This window comes from Trichoderma gamsii (assembly GCF_001481775.2).
Source record: "Trichoderma gamsii strain T6085 chromosome Unknown Scaffold_7.2, whole genome shotgun sequence".
NCBI lineage: Eukaryota > Fungi > Ascomycota > Sordariomycetes > Hypocreales > Hypocreaceae > Trichoderma > Trichoderma gamsii.
In genome coordinates this window covers 544,714-568,927 of record NW_020171344.1, presented here as the reverse complement: position 1 = coordinate 568,927, position 24,214 = coordinate 544,714, and the positions used below count along the sequence as shown (strand labels likewise).

Genomic DNA, 24,214 nt, shown 5'->3' with positions numbered 1-24,214 from the left:
GTTGCCGAGTCACACGGATCGCATCACGACCGTTTATAGAAAGCGAGGCTAGCTAATATTCTCTTTGGGGAGGACAAATTAATCGCAGTGAGGAGATGGACATCGGCATAGCGGTTTTTTTGTTTTTTCGTATCCCGTCTTCTTTTCGTGTTCATAAAGACATCGTGGATTAAAGTCGCTTTCAATTCTTAGGCTCTATAAGCCAGCAGTAGCATTTGACATGTGCTACCTACCGTAAATTGACAGCCAACTTAAGATCCAAAGAATGAAAGAAAGGGAAACTCATTCAGGTCCATACAACTTTAAAACCTTGATCAACAAAAACCCGCCCGTGAAAGCAATTCCTTAATGCCGTCACACTCTCCACAAATAAATTCCCGTCGGAACCCTCTGCCGTGCACATCCCTACTCCAGTGATCATCCCTCTCTCCAGGCTCTCTCTCCTTTCAAGCCACCTGGTGGTCAGCTTGGCCTTGTCAACGGCCTTGGCTGTAGATCAAAAAACGCTAAATTGGCGCTCCAGTTTTCGCCCTACTGAGAGTTGGCAGGTACTTATGACACATCAGAGGCTCAAAACGCCCATGAATGGGAACTGAGCATATGGACGCGTTTTTCCTGGGGAAGTAAGGGGGGCGCTTATCAAGGCTCAAAATGGGCTATACAAGTTGTGTGTACACCGCATAATTACATCATTGCGGATTATCACGATTTTGAAGTGCTTCACATGTACGGATAGGTAGACAGATCAGCTGTGACGATATGACGAGTGACACTGGATTATGTCGATTGTACGTAGGTACTGCTTTGAGCAAAGCAAAGGTACAGCGAGCCTTGCAACATCCCGTAACTTATCCCAGTCAATTCCGCCACGATTTCAACAAAAAAAACATCAATACAGTTTGGACTTTTTTCTTCTTGCTTTTTCCCCTTTTTGGGCCAAAGTGGCGTAGGCCTATCCCAAATCTCGCTCTTGTTTACAAAAAAAAAAAAATAGAAGAAGGAGAGAGATAGAGAAATAGAGAAAAAAAAAATTGAACTTCTGACTGAGAGAGAAAAGCAAGGAATTGTAGCTTCTAGCATCCAGCATTCCCTTCTTCCGTACAATTTCATCTAGAAACCAGATATAAGGATAATAAGAGGGGAAAAAAGTAAAACAAATTCAATACAATATGGGATAATAACAGAAAATAGCATGGTAATAACAAAAATGACAGATCCAACAAGATATCGCTATCAACACCCCTCCCATGAATGTGCCCAAGACGTATACGGTGATGTACTTTTTGTAACCCAAAATCTGAAAAGGGAGTAGTAGAGATGGAAACTGTCGGAGCAGGAAAAAAAATTGAAAGAGAAACCAGACTCAACCAAAGACTCCTGGAACACCCGCACGACCATCCATTCCAAATCTGTAGGGGAAACGAACGCAAAAGAGAGTAGGAAATGGTGACGATGCAGGGAGAGATAAGAGGTGCCCCCGGCGTTGGAGACAGCAGATTGGCGTTGATCGGTGGCGTGTCAAATCGTCAGGTAAAGCCAGATGAGGGGAAAAAAAAGAAACGAGGTTATTGCTCCCAAAAGAATTCATCTGCGAGCCGCGTTCAGGTTGTCAGTAGCGATATAAACATATTGGGGGTCCAGCGCCGCAGGATGATGCCGCCAATGTGAATTGTATGTGTGCGTCTGTGCGTGCACATGTCTTACGCCATGCGCCAATTCGAGAGGAGCCGTAAGTTTTAAATAAAGATGCGTTTTCTTTCTCTTTTCTTTTTCCAAAAGTGCCGTCGTAATCATGTAAAAACACTGAAAGCTCGTCCAACAGCGGGGAAGGGCTAAAAAAACAGAGCACCAGCTCTTGCTGCTGCGGAGTTGACGTCGCGTCAGCCCCGATCCATTCTATTCCATCGAATGAGAGACACCTAGAGGATGCGGTGTCAAGTTCAACAAGTAGACAGAAGCATCGAAAAAAACAACAAAATGAAAAAAACCCGAGAGCATGCAGAATCAAGCGCGCGTTATCCAATCAACATGGCCCAGCCTTCAAGATGTATCGGAAGTTGGAAGATGAGGCCCAATGGAGCTGCTCATAACACGATGCACTTGGACTTGCCCTTGCCACCGCCGCGCCCGTACTTGTGCGAATCTCGGCCTCCTCCGCCTACTTCGCCATTGCTCGTTCGAGTTCGGCCGCTTGAGCCCGCCGCGGGTCGTGAAGCCTGCTGGCGTTGGCGGCGCAGAATTCTCACGACGTCGTAGAAGGCCTTTTCTACGTTGATGCAATTCTTGGCTGAGGCCTCGACGAATTCACAGCCTAGCTCCCGAGCCAAAGCATGTCCCTCTTGGGTCGATACCTCGCGCTCGGTGACTCTGTCGCTCTTGTTGCCGACAAGCATGATGGGCACAGGCAGCTGCGAGTTGGTGGCAGAAAGAGGAGAGCCGGGGTATGACGGTGAGGAAGCTACCGACTCCTTGACGCGCTGGATCTGGTGGTGAAACCGCTTAATGCGAGTAAAGGATGAGCGGGATGCGATGCTGTAGACCAGCACAAAACCTTCGCCGTCGCGAATCCATTGATCTCGCAGCGCTGTGTACTCCTCTTGGCCGGCCGTATCGAGCACCTCCAGCATGCAGGGCTGGCCGTCAATGACCACCTGCTTGCGGTACGAGTCCTCAATTGTCGGGTCGTACTGTTGACATCAACCGTTAGCTAAAACATGCATCTCGCGGTAGACGACTCCCTGTTGTTTCCGCCCCTCTTCCATTCCCGCCACCGCTCAACCCAATGGGCCAGGAGAGGGGAAGCAGTAACTGAAGACGCTTTCTTTCTCCCAAGTCTGTTCTGTTCTGCGCCTCGTAGCTGAAGGGGGAAAGGGTTATGCTTACCGTCTCGACGAAATGCTGCAGACACAGCTGGATGGTCAAGGCCGTCTTGCCAACACCACCATCTCCCAGCACCACCAGTTTGTACAGCACCATTCTGCCCGCCATGATGGGCGCAAGTTAGTGGTCGAGCAACCGAGCTAAGACTCTCAATCCTAGGGTTTTCGCGGGCGATTCCAAAAGGGCCCGCTAGCGGCGCTGCGAAAGGAGGAGGGGGATGGAGATGAGCAGCAAAAGCAATGGAAAAGGACGAAGCAGCGAAGCAACGAAGCAGCAAAGCAACTCGAGGGCGCAGCACGGCGACGGAGCAATGGCTGAGGAGATGCGGTGCGAGCGGTGCAAGGCAATTGGAAGCAGAGGGAGCAGGTGGTTTGGGGAGGGATGTTTGTGTCAGTTCCAGCACGGCCAAAAAAGACGAAGATGCTCTGGGCGACCTTGGAGCTGGTCGGAGTGGATGTTGGTGGAGAAGCAGGTGTGGGTTCTGGGCGGGTCCGGCTTTGGAGTTGGGATAACAAGAGGCTTGCTGATAGGGGGCTCGAGGGCTCTGGAGGCGGTTACGGGAGAGCGGTTTAAAGAGGGACGCGGCCGTTCGCAGGGAAAATGGAGGCACAGGTAGGCTAGCAGGCCTAGCAACGGCATGGAGGTGCTAATGCCATATGCAGCAGTATGTGTATGCACCTGTACATGCACCTTTGGAGCATGTAGGTCGATACCCAGGTAGTCTGCTACGGAGGAACGGCGATGGCAAGGTGAATCACGTACGCAGCGCGGATCGGGAGTGTATGGGCGATAGAGCTTTGTAGCAGTACTTGTTGCGTGTTTTGCCTAGTACATCCGGTACCTTGAGGCAGAGCGCGGAAAGTTTTGCTGGCGCGGAGAGCGTCGAGGTCTAGGACGTTTGAGCCTAGTGGGAGGTGCTTGCGTGTAGCGCGAGGTGAGGAGCAACAGCCTGTTCGCAAGCATGTACATGTACAGGAACCAACACGCTGAGGCGCATTCTCCTTGAAGGGGACACGCATTGGTCTGCTGCTTCAGCGAGGCCAGGCAGAAGAATGCCGCATACTTAGCAGCGCCAAGCTGGTCCTAGCAGCACCGTCTGCGCTGAATAGCAACGCCTTAGCTGCCAGTTAGTGGCAGCCGGAACACCCAGAGCTGCGCGCCCAGGCCCTGCCCCGGGCCGGCTAAGCCCTTTTGGGGGGGCACAAACCAGCCAACCCACGCAGAGGCTTTCGCTCGTACAGGCACTCGTACAGGTACTTACTTACAAGACATGCTCGTACAGGCCCGAAGACACGCAGCAGCACAGGCATCTGTCTCTGGCCAATGATCCCCTATTTTGCTCTCTTCTCCCCTACAGGCCCGTTCTCCCGCCTGCGTCCGCCGAGCAGCGCATGGCTTTTGCAGCCAGCAAGGATGGATTGAGCTTGGAGCTTGCGGCCCCGACAACCCTGCGGCCAAAGCGTCTGGGGCGGCTTTGCCTGGTTGTCTCGCTGCTCAATGTCTGTGGACGGTATAACCCAGACCCTGGATGACGGCGATGGGTACCTCAGCGATACTTTGGCCTAAGCCTGCAACGCAGACAATTAGCGGCGAGATTATGTCAGAGCGCTGCAGCAAGGGAATCGACATGGTTGGAGTTGGACCAGCGAGCGAGCACATACTTGTATACGAGCACCTGTCGGCAGCATATGCCACCTGCATCCCCTTGCAATGTGCTGTCTGGCAGTGTAAGACAGGGTCTGCGTGAGCAAAGCAGCATCACGATATGGAATCTCTATATGTATGTAGGCATTTTAACGAGCTGCAGACTCATTCATCGAGATAAAAGTCCGAGCCGGAGACGAAGCATGTCCACTTCCATCGTACCAAGCATGGGCCCAGTGCTACCCGAGAAGCTCTGGTGCCCACGAGGTAGAGCGGTAAGTACTTTAGCAGTACCTCCACTGCCACGAGATGCCGGGCCTCGCAGCACCTGCCATGAACGCCGTGAAATGATTCAATTTCCATGGATGCCAATTTGCGTTGTAGGGTCTACGACGACATCCGTACGTGATTAAACACAAGGCTCTGCAGGCACCAGGTATCGGCGGAAATAAACCGAGCAGGCGTGCTAATATGCAGTAATACTGTACAGTACTGCTGATAGGATCAATACCCTTTCGTTAGTGCTGGCCCAACGGGTGCGGACGGCAAATCCAGATCGAAACAGGCCTGTCCAGCCACATCGGTTGGGCAGCATTTTCTCCTTCTTCTCCCCGGTTGGCCCTTCAAACTTGCAACTCTCCAACTCCAGTCCCCAGCCATGCCAGCATTAGCCAGCCAACCGCCATCAACCGGCTCGCCCAGCTATCGGCGCCAGTGGCCTCCATGGCCTGACCCAGCCGAGCCAGTCGGAAGCATTTGAAGGCCAGAGATCCAGCAAGGCCGCCATCACACGAGCACGACATGTGCCAACCTTGCGGGGGCCGCATCCCCAGCCCTCGCTCGCAAAGCTGGTTGGAATCTGCAAACTTGGCGAGCCACAGCTCTCGTCCTTCTCCCAGCTCCCTCATCCGGGGCGACCCGACGCCTCTGGCCCTGCCTTCAAACCAGCGTCTCGCCTCTTGCTTGGGCCCGTTGCAAGCGTCGATGTCGGCGCAGCGATGCTGCATCCGTAGCGCGCTGCGGCTGCGGAAGCGACGCGCTTTACGGAGCTTGGGAGCGTGGCAGCAGCATATCCCTACATACTTGTAGCATCAAACGGCGAGCCTCTGAGGATTTGAAGCTATCGATCTGCAGCGCCGGCTGAGCTAGCGGTCGGCACCGCAGTTTCACACGCTCGGCTGTCCGCTGAGCATCGACTATTCTACTCTTAGGTACTAGTAGTTGTAGCAGGCCGAAGCGCTAGTCATTGATACTTGATGGTGTCTGGCTGAAAGTCTGAGATCCCAGCATGGCCGCTACGAGATGTATGGGCAAGGAGCATGATATCAATGGTCTGATTCTTCGCCGTCTTGCCCCGATATTACCGTCTTGCTATACTAACGCGGAATCCGGTCCCTCGCTAGCATCTGCAGACAGAAGCTGAAGAGACAAAAGGGACAAGAGCTGAAGGCGAAGGTGGAAGAAGAGGAGAGGCTATTTGATCGGTTCTCTCACAAAGCCAAGGGCAGACAGATTTACGGCATCCAAGAGCGTTTAGGCTCGGCAGCATCTCCTTCGGCAATCATCCCTACCAACGCCGAAGGCCTCTGCTTACTACAAGCTCGGAGTGCGTGCCTAAACACTCATACACTCACCTCTGTATCGCGTATTATGCACAAGGCCGTGCGCGAACGGGGGTCACAAAGGACGAACCCCCCGCAGAGTAAGCTGAGGATTGCCGTCTGCTCGTGCATCTTGCCATAATCAGCATGCCTCTCCTGTGTGATGACAGCTGTAGCGTCCCTGCTCTGGCAATAACCGCCTATTTACTTACACATACTACTACTACTACTACTACTACTACTGCTACAAGTATCAATTCGTCAGCTTCTTACACGCGCTATAGCCCTGGCACGTCTCGGTGCTTGGCGCTCTCCCCAGGCTGAAGGCTGAAGACTCGCGACAATCCGACCCATATTATGGGGAGTCCACCATGCTGTATCGATGCAACGAGCCGGTACGGGACACAGAAGCTAGGGCACTCGGCGTGGAGAGATCGATCAAAGCGAGCGAAACGTGGACTGCTCCGAGCCATGGATGCCAAAAGGCGCGACCGCGGCCAGTGACATTCGCCATGCTATGTCTCCGAGAGGCGGCAACGGCGTCCAGTGCTTCCCCCAACGATCCGTCGCATGTTGCGTGGGAGCCTACATGCAGTCTAGCCTCATGTTGGCCGAGGACGTCGACCCGCAGCGGTAGACCACAAGCTACATCCGTCCTAGCATTCGATGGGCATGAAGCTCTACTACCTACACACGACCTCTGTACACTTGCGGCTGCCAGTAAGACGACATACTGGGCAGCACCTTTGTTTCCTCGTCCTGCTCTTCCGCCAATGCCTGTCTGTCTAGAGCCAACGGCATATCGGTCCTAGTGAGATTTGCACAGCCTTATGATTCCAGGTCACGCCCGTCGGCGATTATCTTCCATCTCTCGCTTACAGGCATGGATACAGCAGTATTTGCCACTCCGAGCTTGTACAAAGCATCAGCTCCCCATACAGCCAACAGACTTTTGGCCCATAACGGCGCTTTACTCACTCGAGGATACGCTACGACCATTAGTACGAATTACACAGAGCATGTGTATTCTGCTATGATTACCTATAGTAGCTACATACAGTAGCACTGCGTCAGCGCGGGGAAGCATGTCGCTCGGTCAAGGAATTCTTTCCCCTTCCGCACAACACGTTGTAGCATGCATATAGTGCTTGCTACATGCGCAGCTATATACGCAGTCCATATGTCGGGTTTTGCCGGCGTCTTGCTAGCCTAAGCGGCCGTCTCCTTTCCTGCATACCGGCACGCAGGTGATGCTTACGCGCGAGCAGCAGCTGATCCTGAATGCGAGCCAGAGTCATCCGAACCGGGCGCCAAGTGATAGGCATTGGTGAGCGAGCATGGTATGTGTACAAGTATCACCGCCAGCTGCATGTCTCATTGCAATATGATAAGCCATAGCTGGAGCATACGCAAGCGGCGGACAATCAAACTAGCCGGTCGGCACGATTGCGACTTCTTAAATCCTTGTATCACCGCGAAAGTAAACGCGAGATGGCGAGAGACGAACAAGAAGCTGCATGCGATACTGATCCATCAGGCCATGTTTGACTCAGCTGCGTCGGTCAAGCCATCCGAACGAACCCTGTCGTTTTGCTATGCTCTCTTTTAGCCCCACGAATCAAGATTGTATCCTGTACCCTCGGGTACTCCCGAATGGGAGATCATCAGCACATACACACAGTATATGAGATGAAGCTGCGTAGCCAGTGCTGTGTTCATCTCAGCTTGCGGAGCTTATGGCTATGGAGAATATAGACGGCCTACTCATAAGTGAAGCGAACTTTCGATGCTCAAATCAGGAAGGCTTCATCTCGATGTGAGCAGTGAGTATGACCCCAAACGTAAGCCAAAGCTGAAAGAGCGTGACTTGTGGACTTTTCTTGTGAAATTGTTTGTAGTAGTATCCCCCATTGCAGTAGTTGTAAAGACTCTCTGTAAGCCTCATGAGATAGAGATTTGACCGCATTTGTAACATGAGGCACCACAGATTTATAGATGGCTGTGAACTTACTTCGCAATGAACATGTTACTGACGATCACGTCTCATGAGAGATATTGATTGGGGCTTTCTCGGTCGAGGAGTTGATAATTGAGTGATAGTGGCTGCAATATTACGTGATACTGTCAATCATATCAACCATTTGTTGATGACTTGCCTTGAGTTGGATAGCAAGACAGCGTCAGTAGTAGCACTTGCTGGCGATTTTGACCCTTTATCAAAGTAGGCTTAAGTGTTCTTCATATTAACCTCAGCTGCTATAATTTCAATCTAATCACAAAGACTGATGCAAGGAAGGACTCTAGTCAACCTGAAACTCCATGACTACATGTCACAAGGTGATTATTTCAAACAAGACATCTCATCTATCTCTGGGCCAGTAGCTTGACTAAGCAACTTACCCACTCTGTTTACTGCTCTTATAAGATGGTAGTATATTTGTATAAACATCACGGTTCCATTTATCAACCTCATGGCTTATACACTGTCGAAAATTTCGTGTCAATCAGGCCAAATGTATACAGCCCATCCCCCCCCCCCTTCCAATCAGCAACTTCATACTCCACAAAACAGTTGCGTCGTCGTTACTCTAATTCTGCCAGCTTCTTCGCAACAGTCAAAAACCCATCCTCCTCCTCCGTCACCCACAAATCCACCCACCCCTTCGCCTCCTTATACCTCTCCTCCTCCGGCTCCCAAGCCTCCTCTCTACTCCTCTCGACATAAATCGTCCTCAAACCGCATCCCCTCGCAGCGTGTAAGTCCCCCAAGTGCGCCGCCACCAGAGCCACCTCCTCCGGCTGCAATCCCAATGCCTGCACGGCGCCGAGGTACGTTGCCGGATTGGGCTTGTAAGCCTTGAACGTCTCAGCAGAGAACACTTTGTGAAAAGTCAACCCTCCAAAGTCGTTTACGTCACGCAGCAGGCTGGTGTTTCCGTTTGAGAGAGTCCCAGTGATGTATTTGCGGCTCAGCTCCACGAGGCCATCTGGGGAATCAGGCCATGGAGAGAGTCTATGCCAGACCAAGCTCAGAGATGTAAGCTCCGTCTCCGAGAATAATCCGTCGAGGTCCCATTTCTTGAGAAGCTCGACGAGGCTCTCGTAGTGATGTTGATCAATCTTCCAGGCATCTGTTTCCGGGTTGAATGATCTCGTAAAGGCAATGTATGCGTTGCGCCACTCTTGTATGAACCTATCCCAGTCTGCCTGAGTGAGGCCCTCGAGGCGGGTTTTCAGGGAAGATGGCAAAACATTGTCGGACCCGAGTTTGCGGAATACCCGAAGGGATATTTCGTCAGTGACGGAGGCGCGCCAGTCAACCGTGGTGCCGAAGATGTCAAAGAGGAGGGCTTTGACGTTGGTGAGGGGGGAGACTGCTGATGGCATAGTTGCTTATGAAAGTTTCTAGACTGTAATTATTAGCTATGCGTTCCCATTCATGAGACTTTATGGAGTTGGGCTTACTGTAATTATTGTATAATTAAAGCAAATACTGCAATCTTTGACCCTATGAGTTGTAATGTACAGTGTCAGTTGGTTGATGGTGAAGCGTCGCCGAGGTTAAAGTTAGATCTACAAGATCACATGATTAAATGTCGCTATCCGCAAACAGCAGAGCTTCGTCACAAAACCAGTGAATGACTCATAAATAAGAGTGTGAGTTTGCATTTTTCTTTCATTCAATAATATAGACAAGTAAAAGTCAGCGTGGTGAATTTTGGATGAATTTTTGACTGGGTTGTAGGGTAACACTAAGTGAGACCAAGCAGAGTGGTTCGGCATATCACCATCATTACCTTGCAAGCATATCTAGCAATAACTATGAGCCAATTTATAACTACAGAGATCTCGTTATAAGATTTTATAGAGGGAATACTGCAATAATGTGTTGCTTTCAAAGAAGCGAAAAGGCTCAAGGGCTGAGGCAGCAGGAATTTTCACGGCTCCAGGTTGTATCATCACGTATAAGTGACACAGCTTATTACATACAATATACGATGAATCTATCCTTCATTCAAGCACTAGAGGAATGAAATATTGCAACAACATGATCTTGTCATTAATTATACTCAATCACCTTGGATCTCGGATTGCCCTCTTTGAAGAAGCAGGCAGCTATTACGCCAGTGAACCATAGCCGTATAATATCACACAACAATGCACTACATCTCATACCATGGATTACGCAACCATATACGGCTCATAAGTTCATACGTACAAGTATTGTTATTCTCCATCAAATCGCCAATCAACAAAAGTACCAAGCGCTCACTTCGAATAAGCCACCATAAGAAAATCCCCCTATATCTAGCAAATTTATCTCACGTACTATAATCAACTGTCATCATATGAACGGATTATTAGCAGGTAACTGATCCATCGCCGGATAGCATTCCAGTCGAGATAATACGAGGCACGAAATAACACTTTGATTACTATAAGTGGCTGTCTTACATGCTGATCTGCTCGGGGGATTGATCCGCGAGCACAGACTCCTTACTAGTGAAATAATATCGCCCGCGCAATGACCAACAAGTCATCTACTCGAAACAATCGGCATAAAAAAAAAAACATCGTTAGACTCAGGAATGTCAAAGCCATATTGGACCTTGATTAAGCTATTTATTAGCTTGATAGTGCCAGTCTTCTTGAACTAGTGGGAAGTTGTCATCAAATGATTGGCGCCGTATATGTCATGGAGACATGTCACTTTGCAACCCTTGTTCTAATCTGTCACTGAGCGCCCTCTCTCTGGTAGCGAGTACTTATTACGGAGAAGAAGTCCCGTCCCATGTTGTTGGCTGTTAGCTTGTCATACTTCAAACTCGCGAAAAGATTGCGAAGCGAGCCTCCTGAATGCAGCCAGCATCTTACCGAGACAGCTGAGATGGAATCCCTGTGATTTTGAACGCCGAGGCACGACATACATTTTCGCGGCCCTTTTTACTTCTTTAAATAGAAAGTTCCCCTCAGCTCCGTAACACATGTTGTGTGACTGTGATAGTGATGGCTGGGTATCGAATCCTTGGTGTGTCCCAAAGCACGTGGAGTGGCGATGGAACTACGGAGAATGGAGGAATACAGTAAAACCGCCGGTAGACTTGTTATCTCCAAGACAAGGATGAAAAGTGCCATCGGCTAGACCAAAAGAAAAGAGTTGACGCGGAGAAGTCGAGGATTATCTTTGTTCACCGGCTTGGGCAGCCGAGCAAAGCCTTGAAGAGGTCCATGCTGTTTAGCTTATGGGTATTCTATCCGCATCCCCGGCAATACTCCAGCTGTCATGTAGTTGGTACCGAAATGCGGTAAGATAAAAATACATCCATGAAGAGACACGGATGGACGGCCCGGAACGACGGTGGCAAACTCACAATATGTGGCTGGACCCATGTAGAGCCTATGGTCTCACAATAAACCATCAATTGAGACAATAGGATATTGACTGGATAACATATTAGTACCGGGCAATGCCCCCTGGTCAACCACCGCTGCCCCCATGTAGTTTTCTTTCCCGCATGCTACTCCAGGATGCTATGCCATGGGCTAGGTGATATGCTGAATCTGTTCCGCATTATTGATGCCCATAAACCGTACACACTTTATAGTTGTCGAGTGTACCATTCAAGTGAAGCCGAAGAGCAACAAGTTTAACAGGTATGAACAGCACTCTGTTGTACTGCTTCATTGAGCGTATTAGATTCAGCTTTGCGCGAAGACCTCTAGCTGAAAAGCGCAGAGGCGGATGGACTTCAGCCACCGCTGATCTTGCCAATCTGAGATGTTTGAGGCCTTTAAGAATTCAATAGTTTATCAGCTTGACGGGCGGAGCATTTTCATCTTACTTCTCTCGGTACCTATTAAGATACCTTGACCTTGAGCTTGCTACTCTGTCAATATCATCAACCCTACCGAAGCGCTGGAGACGAATCGCTAAAGACTGCTCACCCTTGGTTAGAGAGAGCCGTGTGAGTTCAGCCGCTCACAAGCTGCAGTTAGAACTGGCGTTTTAACAAACAGTACTAGGCCGCCCGGCATAGGAGTGGAGTATTAAGCGGAGAGATTGCAGGAGCATGGCAATCGCCCTATCACCCATCACATCTCAGGCTAACCTGAGGGAGCGAGCTGTACTAGCACGAAGAGAGCTGATGCGGTGGTGGTGGCATATTATTCGAGGCAAGTGTGGAGATATCGTGCTCGAATCGGTACATGTTTTCCAAGGAGGACTGTAGCGGCGTAATCTTTTGAGCCAGATAGTTACTGGTTAGAGAAGCTTTTAGCTGATGACATGAGGTCCTAGTCCAGCTGTAGCCAACAGCCAATGCTAACGATGTATGGCCCAAGAAAGCGATGATCGTCGCTCGTTTTGGAGAGTGCCCGGCTGCTCTCAAGTTTTCGACAATGGCTTGGTCTAGATTTCGCGACCCATGCGACGCAGTGAAAACACCTACTCGTAGTATAGCCAGCTTCAATTTCCGCTGTTACTTGTCGTCTCCTTTAACATGATTGCATAGCAGAGTGAGATGATCTAGAATGCCGTTGAGCTGCTTTGAGTAACATCCGCTGCGGCCCTTGCATTAGTGAGATCCTTATGTTATGCACAGAGCAGTGTTCATATCCTTCTCTCAATGTTCTTCTGGGTAGCCTAGCTTTAGAAAGTAAAGATCACAAAACGAAGCGTCTGCAGTCGTATCTGCCTTTCCATAGGCTTGATTGTGTCGGTCATGCCGACCCTGACGAACAGGCGGGCAAGAATGAAATCTCCAATAATCACCCCTGTCTGTTCTAATTAATTGAGCGATACGGAGTAAGGTTGGCTCCCCTAAAAGAGCGCCAGGGCCGTGCAGGCTCTGCCAAGCTCGGCCCGCTTCCTAGGCCAGCATAGTGTCGGGGACTGGTGGATGGCAGAGCAGAATCGACGACGACGGCCCTGGTCCCGATTAATTTCCAAGCCAACTAAAGCAAATGAGCCAACCTGGACAACTCCGTACCCCATACTAGGATATTGTGTAGGCACGTGTACTTGCAGGATCTACCAGTAGCGCAGCAGTAGGTAGGTATTCCCACAGACCGCATTCCCCGTAACGATAAGTGTCTTTGAGCTTGTACGGAACACTGGAAGCTGAACCTGCAGGACGATGCAAGGTACGCGTTCAGGCATCGAATGAAAATGGCCGAGCACCAGCATGCTGGCAAGTACGGTAATTAGCCCGGCGCAGGTACTCGTATACCCTATTGCGACTGTATGATTCGCTTACTGGTACGTTTGATAGAGCACTCTAGCTTAGCAGAGTCTCATCAGACTGGGCCGTAGCGTAGCCGACCCGGGCGAAGCATACCCCGAATAGGGGGAAAGACTGAGGTAGCCATCCTCTGCTTTATGGGGTACTGATGATGGTGATGACGATGATGGCTTTCGGGCCTCCGATAATGATCGAATAATGAGACTAACTCTGGACCAACGGCTTGCGAATGCTCCTATCATTTCCTAGAAAAGAAATACGAGTAGCGATTGCCCGCCGTCCATCGCGCCAAGCAGTACTCCGTGGGTGGCATTATCCTTACTCTCCTTCGCTGTACGAATTCCGAATACCTATTCGCTCCAGCCAGGGTACTCTTCTTGGCTGCGCACGCAACTTCGGATAATGTTGTGAAGGCGGCCCTGACAGGGATTCCACCTGGTGATACTGCCGGTAGCCTTGCATATGTGATATTGCCGTGCATCCACCTCACACAAGCGTGCTAGCTCAGGTACTCCGTACTTCAATGCTGGCGAGATCTTTAATATTGCCGTTCACTTTCAAGGCCCCTCTTCGTAGTGCTTTGAATATGGTATAGAGCGTGGGTAGTGTTCGCGGCTTTCCCATCGTACCATGCCTTCTCAAGACTGTTGGCTCTTTTCACAAATTAACGCGGGCCTCCATTATAACCCGAAATATCCCGCACAAGGGAGTAAAGGTAACCCTCCGTGCTGGTGATAATCTCGCCCTTTCGTAATGTGCCATTTGAAAGCTGCCGCATCATATTAAAGTATTCGGTCTTGAGCTGGGCAATGGTGAAACGAACACAAGCCACAAGCTATTGACGATCCTACGCTTTGCAGCCGGGAAGAAACGCCACCGCGCCACCTGCCAGCACTAGAGGCAGCCATAATGGTGCATTTGGCTGAAGAGGATATCTGACAGGATAGCGAGCTATTAGAATTCGTATTAGCCACTGGTACGGAGCATGTCTAGTGGGCGCTGTTGGTGTTGACTGAAGACCGCTAAATCAAGACCGGGTGTAATGGCGCTTAGGCCATCGCGGATGAAAGAACCGACAGAGAAAGCCCCTGGCAGCGTACAGGTAGAGGAGGGGAAGCAGGGTTGCAGGGGCAAAGAAAGCCCTTTCGACTTGAGCTTCCAAGGAGGGACAAAACACGCTGTTGCGGTAGATTTGGGAGGGGCCCCTTGGCGGTGCATATCGGACGTTTAGACGTCAACAGCTTATGGTGGTGTGCAGCTGCAACCTCACAACGGCGCGCGACGAATTTTGGAAGAAAGAGAATGCTCCAGGCTCTGTGTTTTCCCTGTAGAATATTTGATAATGGGTATGGCGAGAGATCGAGATGTATAAACGTCGTCAAGGCCATAGAAGGGCCTGCCGCAGGTCTAGCCAAGCGCCATCAGCTTGGGAACTTGTCCAGACGCCAGTTGATCAACTTGACTCGACTGCTAGCACGTCCATGGTATCATTAGCACTTCCGTAGAGATAACTAGTGCCAGCATGCGGCGTGGTACTCGTAGACTTCCAACTGCCCGGCCCCCATGCTCGCAAGCTTCCAGCGTCCTGGGATCGCCTCAATCACCGGCCCACATGTCCAGAGTCGACCCCGATCGCGCATCAGCCAACGAGGCAAAGTGGATGTGGACAATTTATACTCCCTGCCTCCTACTCTTTCGGCACCCCGGCGGGATACCTCGTCATTATCTTTTCGTCTCGCCGTCTCCTGTTCTGCGTCCGTCGTCGTTATCGTCGTTGGTCGAGTTGTGCTCGGTGCTTTGAGCGACAATCTTCAGCCTCAAACAATCAACAGCCTTGAGGGAGATTGTCTGGGTCAGAAGCTGTTTTGTCTCTGATTTTTATTTTACTTTCGGCCTCGATGGATTAATTGCAACCGAGAACCTGCCGCCAAGCCTCTCTAGGCGATTCTGCTTCTTTCTTTCCTTCTTTCTTTCCCTTGCGTCTTTGTGTCTTTCTGTCTTTAGGTGAGTCTCAAGTGGCAAGAGCGAATAGCGCCCCTGTGCAGCCAGCCCGCCTGCCTTGCAAGCTGCCTTGCAAGCTGCCTTTGAGAATACAAAGCTGATAATCTCTTATTGAATCGTCTCAGTTCTCATTTTTTTTTATTTACATCACGGCATTTACGCGACATCGCCGTCGAAACTCTTCCTTGACACTCGCCGCCTCCTTTGTGTTTCATTCGAGGTCCCTTTCGCCTTCGCCTTCGCCTTCGCCTTCGCTTTCGCCGTCGCTTTCATCAGTCGGCCGGACCATCTTCCAAGAAACCATCATCAGCCCAATCATTCATTTTTTCAGCTTTGAAACGGATTTCCTGCCCATCATTTCACGACTTCCATCTTACACTTCGGATTGCATATCGAAGATCTCAACCAACACAATTCCCCAGCATCATCGACCGTTTATTACTGCAAGCAAGTTTAGGCGTATTTGCATTATACGTTATTACCACCTGTCTGGCTGGAGAAGTTGCCTATGTCACATTTATACGCCCGGTGCGCCGTAAAGTTACTATAATTCAACAGCGTCTGATATAGCCGCTTGGTATAAACCATATGAGCGGCTGAGAGCTCGCATTTTCTACGTGGCTAATCTGATTCTGTTACCATTTGGCCCAATTCAGTCAAAATGACAGCCTGGACAGACGATGAGTATATGAATGCGCATGGCGCGGTCTCGCTGCCTCCACGAGAGTACGTTCCTTACAGAACTCCCTCGACTCGATCAAGAAAGTCACGACGTTCGGCACGTTCAATCACTCCCCCGGCGAAGAAGAAGATATCGCCGTCTAGGAATGGAAACGCATCCAAACGTTCATCAAAAGATATAACGACCGATGAGCAAATAAGTATCCTTGATCCGCGGCGCTTCACCCCTACGCTACACGCCAACTTAGTGTCTGAGATCCTGTCACTACGAAGAGATCAGGAAGAGAAAACCAGAGTAATTGAGAGCCTCGAAAGCACGCTACAGACAAGCAGAGAGGAACAAGAGGCGTTACAGAACAGTATCAACGCATCGTCCAAAGAGACACGCTCGCTACAGCGACAGTTATCTTTACTGGAGGGTGGAACTTCCTCAGCCTTGGGCGACCTTTCGCGAGAAAGGGATGAAGCTGTTGACTCTGCAGCCGATGTTAAAAAGCGCTTGGAGGCTGCTCAAAAGAAAATTCGCAGCCAAGAGGAAGACTCCCAGCGAGTTCATGATTCATGGGCTGAAGAAAAGGAGATCTGGGAAGATGAAAAACGCAAATATGAGCGGCGGATTCACGTGGCGGAAAGCCGCCTCAAAATAGTGCTTGATGAGGTAGAGGCCTATCAGGCTAACCACGTACAGGGAGCTGCCCAGCAGGGCAATGGGCACGAGAGTGAAGGTGAAGACAGTGGTAGAGAAAATGATGCGGCTAGTGTCAGAACAATGAGTCTCACGAGCAGTATTCGGTACTCTCTGGCTAACGGACCCGGATTTTCTCTCAACGGATTCTCCCTGGCAGATGAGCTCAAGTTCGACGATACTGACGAGCAGACCGATATTGACGGACGTGACAGTGTCTTCTCGAGCCCACGAGTCGCGAGCCCACGACAACATCGACGAACATTTAGTCGCGAGAGTGTCATTAGCAAGTTCCATCGGAAGAACAAGAGCATTGACAGCTTGAAGCGTACTAGCAGCATCGCACGTGGTAGGGTTTTCATGAATCAGTCGGTTCTAGAGGCGCTCGAGGGCGAGGATGAAGAAACAGAAGGAGAAGATTCTCGTCCCGCTCTAGCTGCCGCCCCCTTTATAAAGCCATCATACGCTGACGCGGGAGTTCAATCTATGCCTGCCTCCGAAAACTCATACAACAACGCTGAGACCCAGTGCTCCCCTGTCCCCGAGCATACGTACAGCGATGCAAGCGTTCAATGCTCCCCTGCTCCAGCTCCGGCTCCAGCTGCTAAGCCTTTACACATTGACACAGGAATTCAATTCTCTCCTGTTGCTGAGCCTTCATATAGCGACGCTGGAATCCAGTCTTCTCTTGCTTCTGAAAACCCATACACCGACATAGGAATCCAGTACTCTCCTATTTCTGAACACTCATACGCCGATGCGGGAGCTCAATATTCTGCACCACCTTCCCCTGTATTGAAGGTTGTAGAACCTATCGAGCCGGAATCCGCCATCTCGGAAGTAGTTGAAAAGAAAATGGAGCCAAAGACCCCTCCACGTTCATCCGAAGTCGAGGCAAATCAGCGAAAGAAGCGTGTTAGCCTGCCTCTTACCATCGAAACACCCGCTATTCTCCAGCGCATGGTATCGTCTGCTTCCCAGACAGTTGAGATTCCTTTGACACCTCCAAAGACGCCAAGTTCGCTGCTCGCCGTCCTTGAATCTTCGCCTGTTGAAGTCAAAACACCAAAGGTTGAGCCAAAGATGGTAACCTCGTCTACACAGACTGAGGCTGTTGCTGCTGCAGTGCCGCCTAAGCCGCTACCACCAATAGACACACGCATTCCGAGTATTAGCATCCAACCGCCAACCAGTCGGCCTGCGTCGCCGCATACACCCAAGCTACCTCAACATTTCAAAGACATCGGCTGCCAAGTTAATATCCCTATTAAAGTGGATACAGTTGATTCGTGCTCCCAGACGGAGGCAATCCAAATTGACAAGAGGCGGCTGGCCAATTTACCAGCACATCTTCAGCCCTCTTCTATCACCTCACGGCCTACATCCCCTCATCCATCGGGCGTTGCTGTTCTCGACAAGAGTGCTCTTCCTAGTAATGTACCTCCTCGAAATCCTCGACGATTGGAGAGCAGCCGGTATAGTACCGAACTCCCATCTTCCCCTATCAGTTTCTCGATGGATGGTCCAGATGTGCACGAGTTCAATGATGATCTTCTCCTCTCCAACCCACACGCTCCAATAATACCGCCTCGTCGATTCAGCAGCCTCTTCTCCGGCTTCTACACTGATTCAGATGAAGTCGACGAATTTGGAGAGCTAGACTTTAGTGATTCTGAGTACCGAACAGCTTTAACGGCACCTAGACCTCCGTCCAACTTGAGCCGAACGGGCAAGCGAAGTTCTGTGGGTACAGTGGCGACCTCGCCGGATCAGCATTCCAAGCGCTCTGGCAGGACGTCTGCGAGATCAGTGAGGAGTGACCTGTATAGTGTTGAAGAAGATGGTCTTAGATCCGGCAGGTCCAGTAGGGCCACGGAGAAGTCACCTGTGCCTGCTGCAAGCACATCGAGCCGTAACAACAACGCTATACGCAATGCTACCATGGCTCAGACTGGTATGGTCAACTATCCTACCATTGTTGAACCTAAGAATCCACCACCATTCCCTATACCAGCCCGAGCGAGTTCACGGCGGCCTTCACGGCAGCCATCTATCAGTACTAGTATTCCAAGTGATGGACGCAGCACTCCATCAAACACTAGCTACCATCGTCGAAGCGGTAGCCGTACTTATCATGTCAATAACGTTCGCCGTGTCCGCTCTGCAAATCAACTGCCACGCCATGAACGCCATCATAGGACAGGCAGTCGCACACCACCATTGTCGCCATCCACTGAAGCTCCTGACAGCCCTGGTCTCCCTCCCATGCCTCGAAATGACATTACTACGCCGCATAGGGGCGAAGACAGCAGCTATAGAAAACATCGCCACCAATTATCCAACAACACAGTTGTGACCGCCAACACAGAAGCCGCGTCACAGACGAGCTCACAATCACCGGGAGTGGTGGATGCGATTGCCCAGACTATGGTTGGAGAGTGGATGTTTAAATACGTTCGCAGAAGAAAATCGTTTGGTGTTGGAGATAGTGCGCATAAAGACGAAAACAGCAACGATAGGCACAAGCGATGGGTTTGGATAGCGCCTTATGAGAGAGCTATTCTGTGGAGCAGCAAGCAACCGTCTTCTGGTAGTGCTCTGTTAGGGAAAACGGGCCGCAAGCTGGCCATCCAGTCGGTACTTGACGTCAAAGACGACAATCCCTCGCCTAGGGGCATTACTACACCCATCTTCAACAGATCAATCTTGATCCTCACGCCGCAGAGAGCCCTCAAGTTCACAGCTTCCACATCAGAGAGACACTACCTCTGGCTGACAGCTTTATCCTTCCTAGCCCATTCTTACCAAGCAATCCCTGACGTTATAACTCCTCAGCCACAGCAACACCTTTCAGTTAAACAGCGGCCTCTTCCGAATTTTGAACCACCAAAGCCTACCAAGCTTTCAAGAGGCGGGATCCGAGATTCCATCCGGCTAGCTAAAGGTCGGGCCGTTGCGCCAAAGGCCGAGCTGGCCAGCATGCCCAGCATTCCTGATGTCCCGACATTGAGAATGGGTGATGTAGCCAGCTTTAGAGTGGCAGAATCCGTATCCGGGCCTGGACACGCTAGGGAAGAATCCGTGGACGCTGCCCAGCCACCCATGATACGTCGCTTCAATAACGAGCGTACAGGCCATAACCAGACGCATCACGGCCGCAAGCGAAGCAATACGGGAGGCAATGTACACCCGCCACTATCCTTCCGAGGCTTCTCACCATCTCTGGGTGAGAGCAGCCACCATTCTACAAACAGCACAGCCGGCGCCAGTATTGATACTGCTGGCTCTTCTGATATATACGCTTCCCAGGGCTCTACCATTGGAAGCTGGGGCATAGCTCAATCATCCGTGTCGGCAGTGTCATCACAAGGCAACTTCTTTGATGCAATCGGCACTGTGCGAATGGAAGCATTCATTAGCCCTCATGCTCACCAACAATACGATGAATACCCTGAGGGTGACTATAGATCGCTTGCACGGAAGAAGAGCAAGGAATTTCGCCGACGTACGAGCCGGCATCGACGTCGAGCCCAAATGTCTAGAAGTGCGCGAGGATCTGATGAATTCTTTAACGGAAACAAGACAGCGGGAGAAGAAGACTTTTTCCAAGACGATCCCTTTAGCGGCTTTTAAACTGCCCGATGAAAAGAACAAGACAAAAAAAAGTAAAATTCAAAATAAACACCTACCACGCTCCTTCAACCGATTTTATATATCATCGATCCGCCTACAACGGATTGAGCAACACCACGACGGGATACCCTGTTTTTCTTTTTCCCAGCATACACACTAACATTTTGCTTCAAGCCTTGTATTGATATTGATACGAATTACGGTCATTGCCGCTCTAATTCATCTTTTCATTTTCATTTTTTCCTGTTTATATTATTTCATATCATTGACGGTGCGCGGCGCTGGCTTTTTTTCCTTTTCTCGAACATATATCTTTTGTTTTCTTTGTCGGTGGATGTATGACGGGGACGAGAAGAGTCCACGAAATATATACAAAAAAGGGTATACACAAGAACAAACGGAGCAATTTCCACCAAGATCTAATGCTGCTGGAGGCGTATTTGGCCTGGGCAGAGTACATAGATTTGGAGATGAGCTAGACGGAATGCCCTCTCGATACTTTGCTTGGTAGGCTGATTGGGCAGCTACTCTCTGGGAACACAGACGACTGAGAGGCAGCGTAAGTAAATAGTGCAAACTGAGTATAGTATGCTCGTAATATTAAGAAGAAGAAAGAACAATTCATCAATCTAATATCTTGAAAGTAATGTTGGTGTTGTTGATTCTGCTACAAAATTGCAGCATCTACCTCGAAGTAGGTTTAAATCTCCACATGCCAGGAAAAAGGCACCATTTTATAACCCCGCCAAACGGGAAAAAGTTGGGCTGGACATGGGAATTTTGGAACTCGACCCCGCCATTCGCATTTCCGCACGTTTGGCTTTTGAACTTTCTTTTTTCTTCCTTTTTTTCTTTCTTGGATTTATGGGATTTGTTACGAATTTAGAATTTGAAGGCCAAAGAGTGGAGAGACACCACTATGGAGGCCGAAACATTGGAACAGATGCAGGCGCGTCACCGCCGTGAGCTGAAGGACCTCCAGGGAAGAATCACAAGCAAGAAGAAGAACGCCACCAAGAAGACGCGCAAGGGCGTCAATGACGAATGCGCCGAGATGGAACGCCAAATGAGAGAGAAGCAAGCTTCCGAAGTCGCCGCCTTGAACGGAGAAGTCGAGGAAGATGCTGGGGAAGAGGACGAGGAAGAGGAACAGAACGACGAGATGCCCAGCGGGACCGAGGTGCTGGAAAATGCGACTGCGAAGCTCAAGATTGAAGAGGACAACAGCCAAAACTCTGCTCAGCCTGGGAAGAAGCGAAATCGACAAAAGGAGCGCCTCGCACGCCGCGCCGCCGAGCAGGAAGCCGCCATGATAAGCGCCGAGCAGGAAGCCTCGTCCATGACAGACCACCGCGCGCGCGAAAGCACATACATGAAGAGCGCGTTTGCGACGCACAAGCTCACCGAGAAGGACATTCAGCCGGATGGCCACTGCCTGTTTTCCGCGCTGGCGGACCAGCTCTCTCATAATGACATCTCTCTGGGCGGCGACAAGGAAGAGCCGGCGTACAAGACGATACGGAAGACGGCGACGGGATACATGGAGGAACACAAGGACGACTTTGCGCCGTTTTTGGAGGAGGATTTCGGGGGCTATGTGAAGAAGATGCGGGATACGGCGGAGTGGGGCGGGCAGTTAGAGTTGATGGCTGTGGCGAGGCGGTATGGGGTTGAGATTAAGGTGATTCAGGATGGGAGGACGGAGAATATCAGCGGGAGACAGGAAGAGGGAGATGAGGCGAAGACGTTGTGGCTGGCGTATTATCGACATGGATATGGGCTGGGAGAGCATTACAACTCTTTGAGGAGGGCGACGACGACGACGACGACGACGACAGCGGCAAGTACGGCGGACTGAGGATGACGACGATACTGAGAATGATATACCGGGCCTTTATTATTTACTTTATGTTTGGTTCCCAGGTTCACAGGGACTTTTGATCTCCTTCTGCCTTCTACTTTGCGGAAGATGAAAAGTTCACAGACGCCAAACTCCTTTTCCTTTGGGTCCTCCCACCGTCCTCTTTTTTTTTTTTTCACTTGGATCCTACTTTTATATACGGAAACCCTCAGCACCTACCAGCGCCGTTACTACCGGGACCACACAGAGATAAAGTCCCTGACCGTCCCGTCTTCATTCAAGCCCGCCTTGTGCGTCCTCGGCGGCTTCACCAGACACACGCGATGCAGCGCATCCGGATGAGGCTGCTTGGGACTCGTGCTCGACTTGACGTTGCCGTCATCAGTGTATTCGACAGGCTCGCCGGGATTAGCGAGGAGGGCCTCGTAGACCTCGGGCCAGACGCCCCAGGGAGGGCCCTGCAGCGAGAGAGGCTTTCCGGAGGGGAACTCGAGGCAGATGAGCTGGCCGTTGGGGGCGAGCAGTTGGGACATGCGCTTTGCCCACTTGGGGCGTTCGGAGGGTTGTAGGGCGCAGAGGAACTGGCGAGAGAAATTAGGTGTTAGCTGCCTTGCTTATAGAGCGGTGGAATCTTTATATAGATCATGACACAGAGGGAAGAATAAAGCAACATTTGGGAGTTCAACCCACCGTGTAATCGTATATCAGGTCAAACTTTTGCGTGCCCTCGCTGCCCGCTCCGCCCTCCCATGTTTCGCCAAAGAAGTCGCCCGAGACCCACGTCACGCGACCACACTCGACGCCCTCCTCGCTCGACTTGAACTGCACTTTGTTCTGATTCTGCCGCGCGGCATTGAGCGCCCGATGGCTGTAGTCCAGGCCGACGACGTCGTAGCCCAGCGAGCTCAGCAGTAGCACGTCGTGGCCGACGCCGCAGCCGGGGATCAGCGCCGAGCGACGGATGACTTGGCCGGTGGCATCGCGGAGGGGGTTGCCACGCGGGTCGCGCTCGAGGGACGGCGGGATCAGGTCGGTGCGCTGGGCGAGCAGGTCGGCGAGGGCGAGAGATGGGCCGGCGCGGTCCCAGGGCGTGAAGGACTCTGCGTAGAGGGCATCCCAGGCGTCGTTGTGGGCGGAGACTGGCTTGGAGGCGAAGTGGTCGCGAAGTTTGGGGGCGGTGGAAGTGGCCATTGTTATGGGTGTGTGGTCTGAGTTGAAAATTATATGTTAGAATTGAGGTAATAGATCGGTAGGAATAGTTCTGGGAAGAGAGAAGAGACGGAGGGAGGGAGAAGAGGTATATATATGCAGCTTTTTGGCTATGGAATTTGGCTTTGGGGCAGAAGATGAAGCCAGTAGTAGCATCATGGAGGGGCACGCTGTGAACTTACCCCAAGCAAAAGAGTTCTGACAAAAGCCCGCGAGATTTGAGAAAGATATAAGCTGAAATAGCAACTCAAACGACACAATATTCTCAATCGCTTACATTGAGTAACGAAAGAAGCGAGCGAAGCGAGCGCGTGGATGGTTTGCACAAGAGAAGCATGACGATGGGGAGGCTGGCGGCGAAGCTTAGTAGAAGCGTATTGCGTCTTCTAAGTTTAAGCCGGAGGTGGGGCGGGATCTCGGCGCATGGGATTATTCGGAGCTGGGGAAATGGTTGTGTGAGAGGCTTTGGGCGCATGTTTGCCTTTTATTAAGCAAAGACTTATCGATTAACACAATTCATGTAGCTAATAATGATAGAATACAACATTATACAACATTGCAAATCATCTCAGTGTAAAAGGTTGAATAATTATTTATTCTCTGGTTTGTATACGCTTGCTGCAAAGCGACATCCAAACGTTGCATTTCCTGGAGCCGCAGTGGGAATTTCATCTGCGGTCCGCGTATCGATAACGCTAAGCTCGGCCCCAAAAAGAAGAGCTGAACAATGAAAAGTCTCAAGCTGGTATCGAAACGGGTTTAGTCCGATTGCAGCGCA

General features: G+C 50.8%; 6 protein-coding genes across 6 annotated transcripts; 2 read left to right on the top strand and 4 right to left on the bottom strand.

Moving 5' to 3' along the window:
* Positions 1-2,084: 2,084 nt before the first annotated feature.
* On the bottom strand, positions 2,085-2,988 carry TGAM01_v202827 (protein Ras-2; the record flags this gene model as incomplete). Its single annotated transcript, XM_018802284.1, has 2 exons — positions 2,085-2,687; positions 2,884-2,988. The coding sequence occupies 2 exons, from the start codon at positions 2,986-2,988 to the stop codon at positions 2,085-2,087; spliced, it is 708 nt and encodes a 235-aa protein (XP_018664640.1).
* A 5,720-nt stretch (positions 2,989-8,708) lies between these two features.
* Positions 8,709-9,512, bottom strand: TGAM01_v202826 (hypothetical protein; the record flags this gene model as incomplete). The annotated part of the gene is made up of 1 exon (XM_018802283.1): positions 8,709-9,512. The coding sequence occupies one exon, from the start codon at positions 9,510-9,512 to the stop codon at positions 8,709-8,711; it is 804 nt and encodes a 267-aa protein (XP_018664639.1).
* Positions 9,513-13,155: 3,643 nt separating this feature from the next.
* Positions 13,156-13,311, bottom strand: TGAM01_v202825 (hypothetical protein; the record flags this gene model as incomplete). Its single annotated transcript, XM_024549073.1, has 1 exon — positions 13,156-13,311. One exon carries the CDS (start codon positions 13,309-13,311, stop codon positions 13,156-13,158), a length of 156 nt encoding a protein of 51 aa, XP_024406188.1.
* Positions 13,312-16,028: 2,717 nt separating this feature from the next.
* Positions 16,029-20,366, top strand: TGAM01_v202824 (nuclear migration protein; the record flags this gene model as incomplete). The annotated part of the gene is made up of 1 exon (XM_018802282.1): positions 16,029-20,366. The coding sequence occupies one exon, from the start codon at positions 16,029-16,031 to the stop codon at positions 20,364-20,366; it is 4,338 nt and encodes a 1,445-aa protein (XP_018664638.1).
* A 919-nt stretch (positions 20,367-21,285) lies between these two features.
* On the top strand, positions 21,286-22,224 carry TGAM01_v202823 (hypothetical protein; the record flags this gene model as incomplete). The annotated part of the gene is made up of 1 exon (XM_018802281.1): positions 21,286-22,224. The coding sequence occupies one exon, from the start codon at positions 21,286-21,288 to the stop codon at positions 22,222-22,224; it is 939 nt and encodes a 312-aa protein (XP_018664637.1).
* A 233-nt stretch (positions 22,225-22,457) lies between these two features.
* On the bottom strand, positions 22,458-23,418 carry TGAM01_v202822 (hypothetical protein; the record flags this gene model as incomplete). The annotated part of the gene is made up of 2 exons (XM_024549072.1): positions 22,458-22,808; positions 22,918-23,418. The coding sequence occupies 2 exons, from the start codon at positions 23,416-23,418 to the stop codon at positions 22,458-22,460; spliced, it is 852 nt and encodes a 283-aa protein (XP_024406187.1).
* Positions 23,419-24,214: the final 796 nt, after the last annotated feature.